The sequence below is a fragment of the Microtus pennsylvanicus genome, chromosome 13 (assembly GCF_037038515.1).
Source record: "Microtus pennsylvanicus isolate mMicPen1 chromosome 13, mMicPen1.hap1, whole genome shotgun sequence".
NCBI classification, from domain to species: Eukaryota; Metazoa; Chordata; class Mammalia; order Rodentia; family Cricetidae; genus Microtus; species Microtus pennsylvanicus.
Genome location: NC_134591.1, coordinates 20,447,892 through 20,466,156, shown reverse-complemented (window position 1 = coordinate 20,466,156; position 18,265 = coordinate 20,447,892). Strand labels below are relative to the sequence as shown.

Here is an 18,265-nt window from a genome sequence, read left to right as displayed (position 1 = left end):
AAAGAGTGCTTTCTGGGTGCCAGGATTTCGCTGGGGGTGGTGTAGTGAGGAGGGAGGGAGGGAGGAAGGGAGGGAAGCGGAGAGATGGGCACTGGATTTTTAAAGAGACCCCGAAATAATGGCTTCTCTAAGAGTCCAGGCATTCAAAGAGGTGTGTTCAAGGACATGAGTGCATTCGTGCCAAGGGGAATGTCTTTTATGGTAAATTAACTCCAGTTAAATTGAATATTTGTTCAAAGGGAAACTCCAGTAGTTAAAGCTGGTATTATCAGTGGAGCGTCCCCGCCCCCTCCCGCAGAATCTGGTGAGGGCGAGAAAGAGATGCAGCTCAGTTCAAACTGATGCTTTGGGAGTGATCGTTTTTCCCCCCTTCCCTCTTTCTTTCCTTTAAAAGTTAAGATGAGGCTGCCTAAAATTTATGAGAGAGAAGTATTTATTTGGATTAACCCCGATTGTCACCTCCTTTCATCTATAAAAACTGTCAACTTTATCCCAGCTTTTCAAGAAGAAGAAATGACCGGTACAAAGGAAATTAACGTTGTCAGAACGCTAACTAGAGGATTTGCCTAGCGGGGGCAGGGAGGCCGCTCGCTCCCCGCGGGCGGCGCGTGCCCTAAAGGGTTAACTCGCCCGTGTTCTCACAGTTTCCCCGACTTTACCTGTCCTCCCAGACCCGCGGCCCTCCCCGCCTCCTGGCCTCCCCACCCCCTGCGCCTTTCTTCACCGGGCTCTTGGTTTACAGGGGCTGCAGCTGGTAGACTTGGCAAGCTCGCCTCATTAAGAGCGCTTTTTGAAAACGGACTGTGTTTGAGCATTTCCCTAATGAGGACAGGACGGGGTTAAAAAGTGACCATTTCATGGTTGACTTGAACCTGCCTACTTTTCTTGATGTGTCGTTGTGAAATGCTTGATGTGGGTAACTTCCACTTGGGGAAGGAAGAAGTCACTGGTTCTTTCAGGTCCTCTGGGGGAGGGCACGGTGGTCAGGAGCTCGAGGACCGGAGAAAGTTGAGGGGGGAAAGTACAGGGCACGGGGTGGGAGCGGGAGGCGGCGGGGGGCCTGGAAACGCTCGGCGGCCCCAAGCTAGGTCGCCGCGGAGCCCAGGGCGCTCACTTTTCTTTCTCCATTGTCTGGGCAGCCTTTGATTCCTCCACTTCCCCACCCACCCCTAGCGGAAACCCGGAATTTGGGGGGCGGTGTGTGTGGGAGAGAGTGCCCGCGCGAATGGGGGTGCGGGCTGGGCCGCCTCCTGGGTCCCGGGAATCAAGTTCATTCACTCGGCGGGGGGGCGGGGCGCCGGCGGGAGCCGCCTCGGAGGGCCGCAGCCGCACACGCACCCGGCGCGCTCCCGCCCCGCAGCCCCAGGCGCGCCGCGGCCCCGCCCTGCCCGCACCCCCGCGGGAAGGGAGCCGCTTTCCGCCGGCGCCCCGGGCCCTGGGGGTGGGGATTGGGACGCGGCCAGCGCGCCAGGAGGAGGAGGAGGAGGAGGAGGAGGAGGAGGAGGAGGAGGAGGAGGAGGAGAGGGGCCGGGCGCGCAGAGGAGGGGCGAGCCGTGGCTGCAGCGCGGCCTTCCCGCTCCGAGCGCGGCCACGTGCACCGAGCGCCGGGGGAGGGCGGGCGGCGGTGGCGAGGCCAGGGGGGGCCCGGGACCCCGCTGCCCCTCCCCGCCCGCTAGCGCGGGCTCCTGGCAGGGCTGCCCGCCGCGCCCCCAGTCTCCGTGCCGGTGCGCCCCAACTCCAAGAGGCCAAGTTCATTCCGGCCCCCGCCCCCGCCCTCTCCCTGTAGCCGCCTGGGGTGCTAGAGTCGGCGCCCTATCCCCAGCTCGGGGCGGCCTGGGTGTGAGGGAATTTTCCATTCGTTTCTTTCTCGGGCCCAGATCGGCTCAGGGCTTCTCTCATTAGGATGTTCTCGTGGCTTGAGCGTCTGCAGCGAGCACTGAAAGACCTCTCTCTGGGCGGGTTTTCGGAGGTGCACGAAGGGTGGCAGAGCTATTTTTGAAAAAAAAAAAAAAGTCCCAGTACTGTGGCACCGGTCTGATACCTTTAACAAATGAGGGGGAGAGACGCGAGGACTGGGGGAGGCGCGCGGGAGGAGGAGGAAGGTGGGGGGCGGGGGGTGTGGAGAGGCTGGTGCAAAAGGAACGCGCGTTTGCAGGAGGAGGAGTAAAGCGGTGATTGTGTAATTAAATAATAAAACAATCCTTAAGTCTGATTTGGAGAGAGCTCGAGCGGGGTCCAGAGGGTGGAACAGTGAATCTTTCAACTTGCAAGTTTTTCAAGGAAAGAGAGCGAGAGAGGGAGGGGGAAAAAGCGCCCAGAACAGAAAAGAGGAGTTTGCAGCTGAGCGGGATCGATCGTTTGGGAAAATTTCAGGAGGTCCTTCCGATCCCTTCCGTGGGCTGTGGGCAGCGGCACCAGCAGCGGCGTCCACGCTCGGCGGGTCAGACGCGGGGCGCGGCGGGCGGGCGGCTGTGCAGCGGGGCCCGAGCGCAGCAAAGTCTTTTCCGCCCGGGAGCTTCGCGCTCGCGCCCCCTCCCTCACCCCGGCCTCTCCCTGCTCCCCCCTCCCCACCCCCACCCGGCCCTCTCCGGCGCGCGCCCCGCCACCCGCGCGCACTCGCTGGCGCTCCCCCTCGCGCACACACATGGTCGGCTCGCGGCAAAGTTTCGCCTGCGATCGCCACTCCCGGATCCTGCTGCAGTGTTCGAGGCGGTAACCTTGAACTTTCCCAGCGCGGTGACACGTTCTCCGAGCTTTCCCCACTGCTCGGCCTCCTGCGCCCCCTTCCCCGCCTTTTTTTTTTTTTAAAGCATTTCATCACCCACCACCACCCCATACCCATACCGAATCCTCGAGCACCCCAAACCCCCAACAACAACAACAACAACAACAACTGCAAAGCAGAAAACAAATTCCCCCAAACCAGGCGACCAGCAGCCTGCACCGGCGGCGGCCTTGGGGAGCTCGGCCGGCGCGCGCGGACCGCAAGAGGGTTAAAACTGTAGATTGGATTTCACCCCGGGAAATCTAGCTCGCCGAGTGAACTTGAATCTTTGGCTATTTAAGGAGGACTGGGTTTGTTGCGAAGTTGCGGTGATCCAGCGCAGAGCACTGTCCTGATTGATCGCATCGCTGGGCTCAGATGACTGTAAAATGAATAGATGAAATCCTTGCTTCTCGAAGATTTTCTTGGGCATCTCCGGGAAAGTGCGTTTTAAGGCGAAGTCATGATGTATTCTCCCATCTGTCTCACTCAGGTACTTGTCTTGATCGTTTTCTTGAGCTTTCTCTCTGGCCCCAGACGCCTTTGTTGTGTCTTCTTGCTTTTGTGCTGCAGACCTCAACGGCTTTGCCTAACCCTGGTCTCCCTAGTGAAGTGGCAAGGAGTTGCGGTGGGCTGTGCGGGCAGCGTGGGACAAGGGCTGCGGCGCGCGCCCAGCCCCGCGCCTAGGCGGGGAGAGCCGGCACTGGGCAGGCGAGGCTGCCGGAGTGGGCAGGGCGGAGACCCGCGGCTCTAAGCCCCTGTGCGTGCCCCCGGAGCTGGTGGCAGCGGCGGCACCCCTACTCTTTGGGCTGCGTGCGTGGAGCGACTCCGGCTTGGGAGCGGCTTGGGATCTTGGGCAAAGTACTGAGAGCCTGACTGAGCGCCTCTGGACTCTGCTGCCCACAGTTAGCTGGTGACTCTGCCAGTTCGAAGTGGTGGTCCCGGCGACCCATTTCTTTGCTTATTTGGGGACCTAAAGTACTGGTCTGCAGTTACCCGCACTTGAGGGTTTCAGAGACCGCACTTCAGAGGCGATTTTTTAAGTTGACAAGAGTTTAGTTGATTGTAGTGAATGTTTAGGACTTTTAAGGCATGCTTATTTTATAGTGAGGCTTGTTCATTTAATGATATTTGGGCATAACTAGAAAGGCATAAAGTAATATCAGGAAAGTGAGGTCATTTTTTTTTTGTTTTAACTTCGAAAATTGCCCTAAAATCTAAGGAACAATGTTAGGAGGTAAAGCACTGGCGATATACTTAAAAAACAAAACCAGTTTCTATCCCTACCAATCAGATGGTCAAGTGAAAAAGTGGTTAGATCGAGCGACTTACCTGGGCGCGCTTTCATCCTTTCATGGATGCCCCACGAACTCATCAACTGATGAACTAAACAGCCTAGTCCAGAACTGTTATTTCCAGCAGTTAATTAAACCCTTAAACTTATGGGACAGCTTGGTGAAACTTTCAAGAGTATGAATCTAGATTGGTAATCGAAAATTTTCATTGACATTATCATAGACATGAAATAGAAATGTTGTCAAGTTTTGGTTGTGTTAGTTTTTTAAAAAAATCTAATAATATGATGATGCATTTTTATAACGAACAAATAATTAAGATTTCAATTGTATGACAATTAGAAGCCATTGTGATTCAAAAGGACTGCGGCATTCACAAACTGTGAATGAAGATGAAAACAACGATAAGGCATTCAGTGATTGGACACAGCCCTGTAGCTTTTTGGCTGACACATTTTTTATTGTTTATATTTTGTTTGGCATCTGAGTATGATTAACTTAGATATGGCTATTTTAAGCACGTAAACGTGCACTTTAATTTAACAAAACTGGAAAAATGGGTCGTCGAGTTATTTGTATTTTAACAGCTGTGAATGATCGTAGCCCATGAATATGATGAAATTGCCTCAGGTATAAAATATTGCCTGTAGTTTTAAAAGTTACTTTTATTTATTCATCGGCAGGCTTTTTCCCCTTCTTTCTGATAAACCATAACCATTCCTATTATTTCTACATCGTGATCAAAGGAAGCGGATTAAAGTAAGCGCTTCCTTCACAAAGTGAGGCCTGACTGGTTCTCACCTGGGAAGGACTGGGTAATTGTGTCTCTGTATTTGTATTCCCAAACTCTTGCTTTTGGGAAACTGCTACCAATTGCATTATATTTTTAATCTCCCCTAAATAAGCATGAAAAAGTCACCAGCTCCATCTTCATTCATCTGTGTTAAAACGACTATTTCAGAATATTGACACATGAAATGTTTGGAACATAGACTGCGCAATCATCCAACTATCGCATTGCTATTCAAGGACACATACTTCTCAACATTAATTCAGGATGATGACTATATATTCCGTCTTATTTTAGCAGTATAAATCTGGGTTGATGCATTACTACTGCTTTTGGGGACTAAAGGCCTATGCCAGAGAAGGAGTTACTGTTTTAGAGTTCCCAACTATTAATCACTTTATGACTTTGTAGGTAATTTTAGGTATGGCAGAAGTGAGAGTGCCCGCTCGGAAGTGTTACTTTTGTATCAGATGAGTAGTTTAGTTTTATGTTACAGGAGCCTCATAGCTGCTCACACCTGTTTTGAGGCATGCAGATACAAAATAAACTACATTGTTAATTTGTTAGAAACTTTAAGAAGTATCCCAATTGTTAATTGACACATTTAGGTTCTTAAAAAAAAAACTTAATCTAAAAGACCTTACCATTAAACTTTATTTAGCTACCTGGTTTGGTATAGTATCACTATGTCAGCATTTGTCGGCCAGTATGAGTAAAAGCAAAATTAAGAAGCATCTATCTGTTTTAATATTTTGGTTATCTGCATATAAGCCTTTAATATAATATTGAATTGGCATGATGATTTTTTTCCATTGTCATTCAAGTTCTTCCAGCATTTTCTTTTCAGGGTTTATTGTTACGTGGTGATGAGGCTCCAAGAGCACGCTGTATTTACTCTACCATGGCTATGTTGGACCAATTTCCCAATCCTTTCATGAAATCATTGTTTCTGTGCAGAAGAATAAATAAATCTAGTTAAATTAGACTTTTATATTTATATTTGAAAATTTAACTTGTCTATTTTGTCAATTTAGTTCTACTCGAGAAAGTTTTATAAGGAAAAGTATCTCACTGAACGTCAGTATATTTGAAGGAAAATTCTGAGAGTGAGCTTTATCTGAGTATAGAGACTTTAAATGTTAAATCACTTCTATGCTTTGATTTAAAAATAATTTTTGATAGTTTCTTAGTGTAATTGTGACAATCTATGAGGACATTTAAATGCCTTAATCCTGTTTATTTTTTCTACATGAGAACAGCTACGTTCCACATTCTTGTCATTTAAAATTATTAAGAATATATTACAATACAGCCTTAGGAAGCAGTCACACTTGGGAGATGACATTTAGACATGAAATGCAAAAGTCTATGTGGCATATTGCTTGTCCCACTTATTATCATTTTGGGACAATATGTCTTGTTATCAAGTAAGTGTTCTACTTAAAGTTGAATCTGCAAATATGGATGCGCCAACAGATATTCAGGCAAATTGGTGGACTGAGAAAGCGTACCACTTCTGTTTCTCAATAAAGAAAATTATGTTTTAAAATAATATTTGCTGTCAGTGACAGCAAACTCAAGACAACAGTTTTTTTGTTTTATTTTGTTTTTTTGTCAACTGGCTAAGAGTTTCCAAATTTAACTTCAAATTAGCATCTTGGTGGTGTAATGCAATTATCTAAAATGAAAATTTGTTATATAACAGATGACGTTTATTGTCGAGTATTAAATCTCAAAATTATTTGATCGAAAGTTATGTTGATGTCCTTCTAAGAAAATGAAATGTCACTGAACATAGTATTTAAGTATCTGAGTACTTCAGTGTTCCTGGGTTGCTTAATAGCCATTAAATACTGTGCATCTTAGAAAGCGTGGTCAGGCTAAAAAGAGCGGGACAAAGCACTCTTGCCCATATTCCCTGCATCCTCAAGGCTTTCATTTACAGAAGTGTAGATGCACTTTTAAAATTATATCAGTAAATCACAGTAAAAGTCAGATCCTAGGAAGTGAGTTCATAAAGCACATTGATGTCCACATTTCCTTGAGCAGACAGGCGTTCCTTTTGCATGTATTTTGAGGGGAGGGGATAAACAAAGTTTTTACAGTTACAGTGGGAGCTAAAAGCATGGCATCAGACAGTGTATGGAGATAGGGAGGTCTTATCATGGGCTGTGGTTGCTGTGAGCAGAGCTGCCTTCCCACACAAAGAACAGATTGTGGTTTAACTCTTTCCATGGCCCCCTTTAATGTGCGCACATAGTAACCGAATTGTTCAAATCTCTGCTGGAAAGTACTGATCGGTTTAATTTCCTCCATGGCATTTGGCTCTGCCTCATGCTGCGATGTAATCAGCTGCATTCTGCATTATAAAATTTGGATGCATTCTTAGTCGGCAATATGTCAGAGCACGTGATAACCGGGCTATCGATTAGGGGAGTCGTGTACCTGTTCTGGGTCTGGATGCAAACTAGTAATAGGTCGCAGTCTTCTGCACCCAAACTTTGAATTCCATCTTAAAGAGACTTGCAGGGAGACACGGAATTCGGGGGCGGCTTCTTTGTTGGTGTGTCGCTAGTTTACCTCGATCACCTTTAGCGTGTGAAATTAGTCATTCTACTGGACTCTTGATGTGCTTCAGAGTAACGCACATGAATGGGTGCACTCCAGCTTGGGATGTAACCTATGAGAGAAACTTCTTTTGTGGTTAGGATGACACAACAGTCCAAATGACCAGAAAAGTGATCGTAGTGGGGTTCTCCTTTGCGTCAGTGCTTGGCGTATGGCATTTATATATTGTTCATGCGTGGGATGCTGTTCTTTTTCTCTGAACAGCAATGGGTCTGAGCTTCTATGGCCAGCTTTACCTAAGCCAGGAAGTAGTGAAACACTGACTCCACTTGGAAGTAACCAGACATATTTGTAGGTAGGGATGACCTGCCATGCCTGACCTGATAGCCTTCTCCCTTTCAGATGTTCAGAGAAAACAGGCAGAAAAAAATTCAGGCCTGGAAGGTACACCGTTTAGTTCACAGGACAGTTGGGAACTGCACGACTGAAGTCCTTGTGGGCTCCCAGGCACATGCCCGTGTGTCCCATGTCCCGTCTGTGCGACACATGCATGGTAGAGATTCCACAAAAGCAGTAAATGGCCAGGGGGTGCTCCTGGTGTCCCCATGCCACAGCATGCAGAGAAACAAAGAACAGAAAGTTGGTGCCAAGTTGCCATTTTTCATTGTTCACCTCAGATTGATTTTTAAGGGGTTTGAATAATTGCCATACTCCTGTGATCGGTTAACAGATTAACTGACTCTGGGGGGCTCCGGGGTCTGTAGGACGACTGTGGCAGGAACATCATGGCATTTCATTTTCAACTTTAAGAATTATTTAAAAATGAAAGTGTGTGTGTGTGTGTGTGTGCGTGTGCGTGTGTGTGTGTGTGTGTGTGCGTGCGTGTGTGTGCATGTGCTGGAAGCTAATGTTGGTGGTGCAGGGAGAGAATGCGCTGTTCAAAGTATGGAAACCTTGCGTCCAGGACACTGATAGACGAGCTGTGTCCTTCGCCCACTTCCCCTCCCTGTCTACCGGTTTCTCTAGTTACCACTCTTGGAATGGTGCTGCTTCAGTGTAGGAATGTTGGACGTTTGATAAGAAAATGGATCAAGTTTAATGGCGCATGCTCTTTGTGCCACCAGCAGCCTCTTGCTGAGAGCATGCTCCAAAAGCGGGAACTGTGTGGCATCACAGTGAGCATCTACATGCTTTGTGTTTCTGTGGCACAGGGAAGAGAAATGAGCTGTGGCATCGCTCCTGCCTTCTGAGAAGCTCTGCTCCGATTTCAAAAAAACAAAAAACAACAACAAAAAAGCCCCACTGTGTTCCTTGTGAAATGGTATTGCTTAGTGCCAGTGGGTCAATCAAATATTTAAATATTAAATTTGGTGCCAAGCACCTTATTTTAAAGGGTGTAGGTGTATGACTTTGAGGTGGGAATGACGGGGATGGGACCACAGCGAAAATACAAAATACAACCATATTTTCTCTGTAGAGGGGAGAACCAGTTTGTGAATTTTGGTTGAAAGGGGACATTTTCTCCTTGTCCTGATGTCTTGTTCATTTTAAATTAGAAAGTAATGTTATTTTTTTAAACAACTTTTTGTGCTGAATTGGGAGTGGATGGCATCTTTTGTTTTGTTTGTTTTTTTTTTTAGCATTGGAAATTAAACTGTGCACCCCTTCTTTCCCTTCTTCTGCAGGATGAATTCCACCCATTTATTGAGGCACTTCTTCCACACGTCCGTGCAATCGCCTATACTTGGTTCAACCTGCAGGCTCGAAAACGCAAGTACTTTAAAAAGCACGAGAAACGAATGTCAAAGGATGAAGAAAGAGCAGTCAAAGATGAGCTGCTCAGTGAAAAGCCTGAAATCAAACAGAAGTGGGCATCCAGGCTCCTGGCCAAACTGCGCAAAGATATCCGCCAGGAGTACCGGGAGGACTTTGTGCTTACCGTGACTGGCAAGAAGCACCCGTGTTGTGTCTTATCCAATCCAGACCAGAAGGGTAAGATTAGGAGGATCGACTGCCTGCGACAGGCAGACAAAGTCTGGCGTCTGGATCTAGTCATGGTGATCCTGTTCAAAGGCATCCCTTTGGAGAGTACCGATGGCGAGCGGCTCATGAAGTCCCCACACTGCACAAACCCAGCACTTTGTGTCCAGCCACACCATATCACAGTATCAGTTAAGGAACTTGACTTGTTTTTGGCATACTACGTGCAGGAGCAAGGTAGGAGCACATTGTTCTTTCTTCTAACACGGCAAACACTACCCATCCACCTCCAGATATGGGATCTCTAGCTCGGGCTAGACTGGTCCTGGAGGCCTCCAGGTGTCCTCTGCCCTCTCCAGGTACCTTGGTGTGACCAGTTGCCCTCCGAGTCCATGGTCATGTCAGAGCCATGAAAATGGACACGGAGCTTTCCTACCTGGATAGGCTTCTACATTTGGAGAAACAGACACAGAGTAGTCTAAGAAATACAATTTATTGCACTCCACTCTCTGGACCAGGCTGCATCTCCTCCCTGCTTCTGAAAATTCAACTTTACTGATGGTAGTCGAAGCAGTGTTTAGTAATCTTTGTACTAGTCTCTTACCTAACGAGGTAGATGAACTTTGTTCAGACATCTCGTGGTGATTGTACCAAAAATCAAATTAGCGTTTACTGTTACAGAGTGTCTAAGCTGGTCGCTATGAAAATATATATCTGACAGAGGCCTAGATGTCTGTCATTTTAATATTTCTATCAACAGCTCCTTTTGATTGTGCAGTGTTCACCGTAGATCTAATGCAGCACAGTTCTTATTTAAATAATTTATAATACTTTCCCAGAGTGACTTGGGAACACTTTCTATTATTAGTTTACTTGAATGCAAATTCATAGTGCTTCCCAAGGAAGAAGTCACAGCTTTCTTTACAGAGCAAACCAGAAAGGAGACTGGTTACACTGGTTCAGAATAAATCTCAAAAGAATGCAGAGCCCGCATACCGGACTGTGTTTAAAGTCCTCGGTGAAGAGCCTGCAAATGTTGCCTGCACAGCGCAAAAGAGGCAGTGTTCCTGCCAAGGGTTTGGAGTTAACGAGATCAATTTCTTTGCTGTTTCTATTTTTCTTAAGTAGGTGAGACTTTTGACTTTGCCCCCCACCCCCCCCATCAGTATGTCAGGACACAGCCCACATAGGAAAAGTCCCTTTAAGAAAACACCATCCCGAAAGTGGCCTCAAGTTTGGGCTGCCACAGATGGTGGGTCATTTCCGAACTTGGCCTGGTGGGAGGGAAGGTGGCCTGCAGATAGCCAGGTGGCAGACAGTTATCCGATGCTCATTATATAAATGCGGGCTTTAATAAATTGCTCTGTACTTTATTGTCATCCAGAAAAGTGGAATAAGAAAATTAGTCACGACTCAGACAGACCTCTAGGACTCACTGTGCGCCCTTTGTTTTTCTTTCCCCTTGACTTACCTCTAGCGCTATACTTGAGTGTCGTTTCAGGATTTTTTTACTTTGATTTTAAGCCACAGTGTTGGACAACGTCGTTTGGAAATGTATTTCCTAACAAACAAACCACCACATTTGCTTTTTCCCTGTACTGAGAACTCACATTCAAGTAATGGTGGGTGGGACAACATATTTTTCATCCTTGATGTCTTAAAATAAGAACTTATTAACGCACACCAAGTTGATGGACAGCTGTCTAAGAGGTGACATTTTTTAGGTGGGCTGTATGTATGTGTTAGATGGACTGTGTTGTGACTGTTGGGAAGTCACTGGTTAGAAGGAAAAGTTTTGCAGAGTGGGTCATGGAGCTCTCTAGTCGGGAGGGAAGATCGGTACCATGTTCCTGATTTAACTCTTGATGGTTAGTCGAGAGGACTTACGTGCAGATTTACAATGGGGCAGACAGCCAAATTTCTTAGTTTTGTTGAGCTGACAGTAGATATTGTCTTTTAGATTTGGGAAGATAGATTGAAAAAAGAAAAAAAAATAGACAGAAAACCATATATATATTTATATATATATATATTTATATATTGCATATATATATTTTACTAGTGGTCATGATAACCGTGAAGTTTTGAGCCAAGTGTTAGAGACTGTATTTTCAGGCACAATGTTGGTTTTGTTGTTTGATAACTTCCCCAATCTAAAAACCTTTGGGAATTATCCCTGTGTGTCTTATCATCTGTCCTCTCTGCCACCTGCCCTTGCATCCTCTCCTCTTAACACTTGGTGGCCCCTCTTAAAAAGTCACATTAGGGTGCTTTTGTGTCTTTTCTTTTTCAAAATTTATGTCTTTTTATTTGTGAACTATGGGTTGATTGTCATTTTGCATTGTAGTTGATCAAGAAAGTGGGTTTTAAAATATAAGGTTGTGGACACCCGGAGTGCTTCATCTCACAGCCTAACTTTTTATTTCTCCTCTAAGTACATAGAACATACTTATGTCATTTTAAAAATTAGATAAAATATAAAGAAAAGCATGAAAGAAAAATTAAAAGAGAAATCTGTTTATAACAGAATGAGCAACACAATTACCCCCCCCCCCCCTTTCCTCTCCTTATAAAGGACTGGGGAAAACACGAGGAAGAATAGAGAGAATGCCAAAGATGGTTGCCACTGGCACCAGGATTGGCACCAGACCCTCTTTGTTTAGCTCTGGGTGCCTGTGATTTGTTAGTTGGCATCCGCATTGCAGTGTGGAGTGATGTTACAATATATTGACAATTTCCAGATCTAGAAATGTCAGTAGTCCTCTTGGCTATTTTCAGATCACATACTTCTTCTCTAATGGAAGATGAAATAAAGATGGATGGATAATAAACTTCCTTTGTTGACCAACTTCCCAATGCTTTTCTTTTCTCCCTGCCTCATTTGGTTCAACCCACACTTTCCCCCTACTCCATCCCTAGCAACCTCATCTTTTCTGAAATGTGGAAAGAGTTACTGGAGCTTTGACACAAACTATAGTGCTACATCTGCATCTGATATAGTTTGGGAGGAGAACTTGTATCATTTTTGATACGTAGTTTATTAGGCTTTTGCATCACAGGGCAGTATTTTGTTCAAAGCTCAGTGTCTTTGTTACTCAGCTTCTTCGGTGCATATAGCCTGATGGACCGCAATTCAGTCCATTTATTCTTTCTTTATATTAGCAGAGGGTCATATTAAATAGAGTTATTTATAAAACTATATGCCCCATTTTAGCTCAAATTTGGTATATGATTTGGGAGTTACTATATTTAAGTTCATAAAAATCATCTGATGCTATTGATTCAGAGGGCTGCGCTTCGGCTGTTCCGTTGCTACAAGAACCGCCATTTTGTTTGTGAAGTGCCAGGCGAGGGGGAAAAAAAGGCAGACACTGTGTTTGATGCCAATAATGGTTGCCAGTGGCACCGAGGTTGGCATCAGACCCTCTTTGTCTAGCTGCTGAATGCCTTTGATTCGTTGGTTGGCACCCGCATTGCAGTGGGCACACTGGAAAGTTTTTGACAATCCCTGAATGAAAGCTGCCTGCTCGTCTGCCGCAGCAAAGCTTAGCTAATAGAAAACCCTTCCCTTTTTATTTTTTTTTTTAGGCTTAAAAAAAGATTGTAACAGATTAAGGAAAAATTGTTCTAAAATGGGCTCCATATTCCCGAAGATATTAAAGATGTCCAATGATTCTTGGGCAGGTGGTACCTATTCCCCATATTGTCTTTGTTATTGCAGTCATCAAAACAAAGCAAAGCAAAACAGAGTACAGAGCAGCAAGCCTTGTGTGGTGCACCTTCTCAGGACACACAGCCTTAAAGTACAGGGTACGCGACGACAAGTGGGTGGGAACATGCTCAGTGTAGGGATGGATAAGCGCACCCGTTAGGACTGACTGTTGCTTTCATTTACATCCCTATTGATTTCTCATTCAGTTCCTAGTTCTCTCGATCTCTACACTTCTGTTTCTAGTAGTTTGTTAAGAGGTCCTTCCTTCTCTAGTTAGCAATGTATACAGTGAACACGTGAAAATCAGAAACCTTAACGAGGGTGCTACATGTCAAAATCAGTCATTCTTGACCTCAATTTTGCACCAAGATGTTGTCAAATTCTTAGTGCACAGTTCCACATTCAGGGTGAGCGAGTCGGGAAGCAGACGATAACCAAAAGAAAGGCTAAAATAATTTTGATCCGGGTTTCCTCGATAGCGTTAATATTGCTTCCCAGTTAACGGTCATTATCTCATTAATTAATAAGAAGGATTAGCAGTTCTACCCAAAGGGCTACACAGAAGGAAGTGTGGCCTATGGGAGGCCCTGAGTTGCCAGACTCTGTCCTGTTTGGAGTCAGGAGATTCAGGGATGCTGGTGGGGGGTGTAGAAGGGGGTGTGAGGAAGAAGCAAGGGCCGGGCTTTCTGTGAGGCACAGAAGGGTTTACAGAGAAGACAGGTCACAACACAGAGCTTAAAGATCTCAAGAGATAGTGTCTGCTGTTAGGAATTTAACAGATGGGAGTTTAAAGTGAGCCAGCCCAAGCGAGTTTCGGACCCTACTTTCCACTCTTGTTAGACGTGTTTTTGGAGTGTGGCAGAGCCCAGCAGTCTTGCTTCTATCCCGAACAAGTAACTTCCTTTTAGCCTTGTTGAACCCTTAACATTAATTGTGGTCCATTGTTGGATGGCAACTTTTGCGGCTCGATTGTTAAACGATATCATAATTGAAGTGTATCTGGAAGTTGCGAAAGACGTGACTTGTTTGGAGGGGAAGTTGTAATCATTATTGTCTTTGAAACGGAGCCCTTCCTGCTTGTCACATGGCATTAGCGAGGACACACTTGCAGGGCGATTTTCTTCCTTCAGCTCCTGCAGCTCAGAGTCCTTCTGGGTAGCAATTATTTCTTTATGAAAAGCTTAAATAGATCATTGTTTGCAAGTTGACAGCACTTTTTAACATTTTAATAATTTTCACTTCATTTGCAGGTATTTCCCATTGTGAGGGCAAACAAGCTTTCTTAGCTTGCTGAAATGACGCCGCTCTGTGGGGGTGATTTGGTGGGCTTTCATGGTGACCTCAGAGAGCATGAAGTGTGTGTGGATACATGCTTGATGTAGGAAATGGCTGTTCAATTTTTCCCATCCTGGTACCCTGTCCTTGACTGAACTTCTGAACTCTGGTCCACATTTGTTTGCATTCTTCCTCACACAATTCACCAGATAAAGAAGGGCTCTTATTGCTGTGTCTTGCCCCTAGACTTAATGAGACCTTTGTTAGAACATATATTGTAAGATTAGATACTTAGCAATTTTCCCACCGATAAGGGACAAAACGGGGTCTAAGGGGCCAGAAGTCCACCCTATCTGCCTTGGTGTCCCTGCCACAAAGATAGCTTTGCCAGACAACTCAAGAGTTAAACTCTGAGGCCCTAGCTGCCAGCTGGAAAGGGGGCATCTGTGTCCTGATATGGCGAGGCAGGCTTCTGCATTGCTGTTAACACGGGCTCACTTTTCAAAGGGAGAGACAGCGATGGGGGTGTCATTCGTTGTAATCATGACTTTCAGATATTCAGAACACCCTGGCGTGGATTATTTTCTGAAGGTAGCCAAGGTTGGTAAGGCCTCCTGTGGAGGATCTAGTCCTGGGCTTCCTTTCCTACCCCGCCCTTGCTACCATGTAGACAGCAGTATGCATTTTGAAATGACAAGTATGTAGATGGCCAAGGTGCATAAGCCCCCAAATCAGAAGTATAGATTGATGAAAGATTGGTAGGATTTAAAAATACACATGGTTGTTCCCCTCTCAATTGGAATTTGAATGAAAACCGCCAAAAGAAAATGAAAGTTTTAATCCTCATTGACTTTTTTTTGAATCGGGTACTCCTGTTTGAATAAACCATCCGAGATACTCAACTTAGCAGGGTCTTTCTCCTCATGGGCCCTGAGTCTGCTAAGTTAGCACGAAAAGCCTGTTATTTGGTTACAACATTCCCCTTGCTGCCTCTGCTGAACAGTTAGAATCCAGAACCAGAAGAGGAAGACATTCATGGCCATGTTGAGCCTGAGTCCTCGGCAGTTCCGAAAACCATTGGAACATGCAGAGCATGCATTGAGTTGGTTTTCATTTCTGTCATCACAATGGCCTACGGGATAACTAAGTTTATCTCCAAAGGAGCAGTTAACTGCTTTGTGTGGAGGAGGCTTATGAAGGGTGGAAATGGCTCACAGCTCACACTAAAGCTGAAAATGGTGGCCCAGGGCAAGGCCAGTCTTTTGCTGGTCAAGTAGCACCTGATAAAGTTTCCTGCAGTTTATGAAGGAGTAGCATTTTGTAGCACGGTGGCGGTGGGAGTGGAACTCATGGCCCTGCGGGAGTCTGTCAGCACACGTGCTGTGGCGGAGCAGGCAACAGGGCTCTCAGAGCAGGAGTTCCAGCCTTTCATCCTTCCCAAGAGGAATCACTGTAGAAATCTCAAGGCCCCGTGGTTAGTTCTGTGGCCCAAAACTCGAGTTGGTACAGCAGCATGTCTCAGTGACAAGCACCGTGAGGAGAGGCGCTTCCTTTTGGCTGGGCTCACTTTTCTGTGGCACATTGTCTCATTTTAGAGTGACTTCTTAGGTCCTTGAACTCTAATTACGTGATGTGGTTAATTTAACAGAATTTAGTTGTTAGGATTTGGCATGGAGAATAAATCATGAAATTGTAGGGAACTTGTGAAAACTAAGTGTGTATAGCAAGGACTGAGTCTTTAGGATTAGCTTGTATTAACTGAAAGTTACAGATGTGAGAGTAATAACATTTGAATGGTTGGGCTTTTTGGTTGTTGCATTATTCAGAAAATTGGGATAAATGGCTCCCAATTAACCAGTGAGGTAGAAAGACCTTGAGGCTGAATTGAGGGCCACACATTAAAAAATAAAATTCTGATAATTTAAGCAAAGCAGCATTCCAAGAGAAAAAAAAAACCCAGCCATTCCTGTGCACCAATAGATTGTTTATAATAAAACACTTAGACACATATTCCCTCTGTTTACGATGATAGTTTAAACAGGACACTGTTGATGAATCACAGTCAAATTAAAGAACTCTGAATAAAGACTATATAATTGGAAATATGGAGTGATGGATGAAGTAATTTTATGAGCTGAAAAGTTGCCTGGAGGTTGTGTATTTTCAGAATCCTGTTTTAAGGCACTTCAGAGCATGCATCAAGTTACTGATACAGCACAATCAGAACACAGAATTTGTTCAAACAAGTACAAAGCGAAATAGGAACTGCCTTTGAGACAAGTTCTTAACTGCTAAGTTTTAAAGTTATAGTTAGCTTCAACTATTTCTCAAAGTAGGAAACAGAATAAATAGTCTGCTCCGATTTTTAAAATACATGGACACATTTAATAGTACATATATTAAAATATGTCCTCTGTAAAACTAAAAAAGTATTTAGCGGGTACCAAGTGCTATTACGTGACACACATATACTCTATTACTGAAGGTAAATAAAAATTTCTTTTCTTAAAGCTTGATCTTGTACACTTACATTGGAAAAGATGCAGGCAAATGTGATAGGTGAGCAGCAGTGGCTTTAAAGCAGGCACAAAAAATGATCATGCACATAGATGTTAGCAGGGGGATTTGAAATAGGGTGTATTCGGTAATTCACATAAGTAGGGGACTCGGCTTGCATTTGTACGAAAGTGTGAAAAATGTTCTCACTTAGGAGACAACTTGTATTTTATTATTCTGACATCTGCAGTTTCTGGATGGATTAGCTTAAATTTGCTATGCTATGTTAAAAGCCTTGTTTTATGAGGTCGGTCTCAGCTTCTGGCCTTGGTGTCAGGAACCCTGCTACGGGATGCAACTTGCCTTGTTAGGTTTAATTGACCAAAGCTGATGTGTTAAAACAATTCATTTGGGCTGTAACTTATGCCCTGGCTAAGTTGCTACCTGAATCCCTTGACCTTGACTTGTCTGGGTCATGAAATGGCTGCAAGCTGTTTGACCTTTCTATTGTGCAGTAAGGTCACTGTTTCCTCTTATTCTTTTATGGTAATAGCTGACAAAAAGGTCCCAGCCCATACTTTACACACCAGTGGACTCAAGGCGTCCGTCCCTTTGGCCCCTTTGCACTAGCCACATCTTCTGTTTAACGTGGTCTCGCTGTGGCACTGACTTTCTTTTGTTTGCTGACAGTGATGGGGACAAATTTGCAGCCTTGCCGGCTATAGGAGGTAGGAGATTGTTCAGGAATTTGGAGGGATTTGTATCAGTTCTTTGTGGATTTTCAACTTCTGTGTTTTGTGATGACATGTCACGATTTCCTTTCCCCATTGCTCTGAGGTTTGCTTTCTTAGCCCTTTATATTTATGGTTTCCTTAAGAATTATTTTCCAACATTTTAGCCATTACACTAAAAAGCATTTAATTGTAATTATGTAGGTTAAAGTGACAAGTTTAGTTATCTGTTTGGTGACTCAGGCACCAATCTTAAAACAATTGACTTGGTACTGTGATCACTGTCCAGCACTGGGAAGGCTCAGGCCTGGGCATGGAAGACAAAAATGAGCATTTTAAACCTACTATATCTTCTAAAATACGTAATGATTTTTGGAGAAACCTATTCTTATTGAGGTAAATAGTTAAATTTCATGCCATAATAGTGACCCATAGTAGTAAATGTGAAGACTTTACTTCTGTAGGGACTTTTGCCACTATATTAACTATTTATCTTAATGAATATAACGTTGTTTTTCTGTTCCTCATGAAAACCCCATGTTCAAAAATGGAGAATTTTACCTTGGTTCTTGTTCACAGCAATGAAATAATTTAATTTTAAAAGTATTGGAAATGTCTCCTGAAATGTTAAAACAGAGGTATTTTTATCCTACC

General features: G+C 44.7%; 1 protein-coding gene across 6 annotated transcripts in view; it reads left to right on the top strand.

Annotated features, from left to right (window-relative positions):
• The first annotated feature begins 2,133 nt into the window (after positions 1-2,133).
• The window catches only part of Nfib (nuclear factor I B), a 221,967-nt gene continuing 205,835 nt past the window's right edge, over positions 2,134-18,265 (top strand). For 3 of the 6 annotated variants that reach the window (XM_075946294.1, XM_075946296.1, XM_075946292.1), the window contains exons 1-2: positions 2,134-3,257; positions 9,103-9,634. In XM_075946294.1, coding sequence (XP_075802409.1) covers positions 3,228-3,257; positions 9,103-9,634 — 562 coding nt within the window. In that variant the 5' untranslated portion in view covers positions 2,134-3,227. Of the gene's footprint in view, positions 3,258-8,627; positions 8,739-9,102; positions 9,635-18,265 lie in introns of those variants that run through there. The other 3 variants (XM_075946297.1, XM_075946298.1, XM_075946295.1) reach the window with 3 other exon arrangements.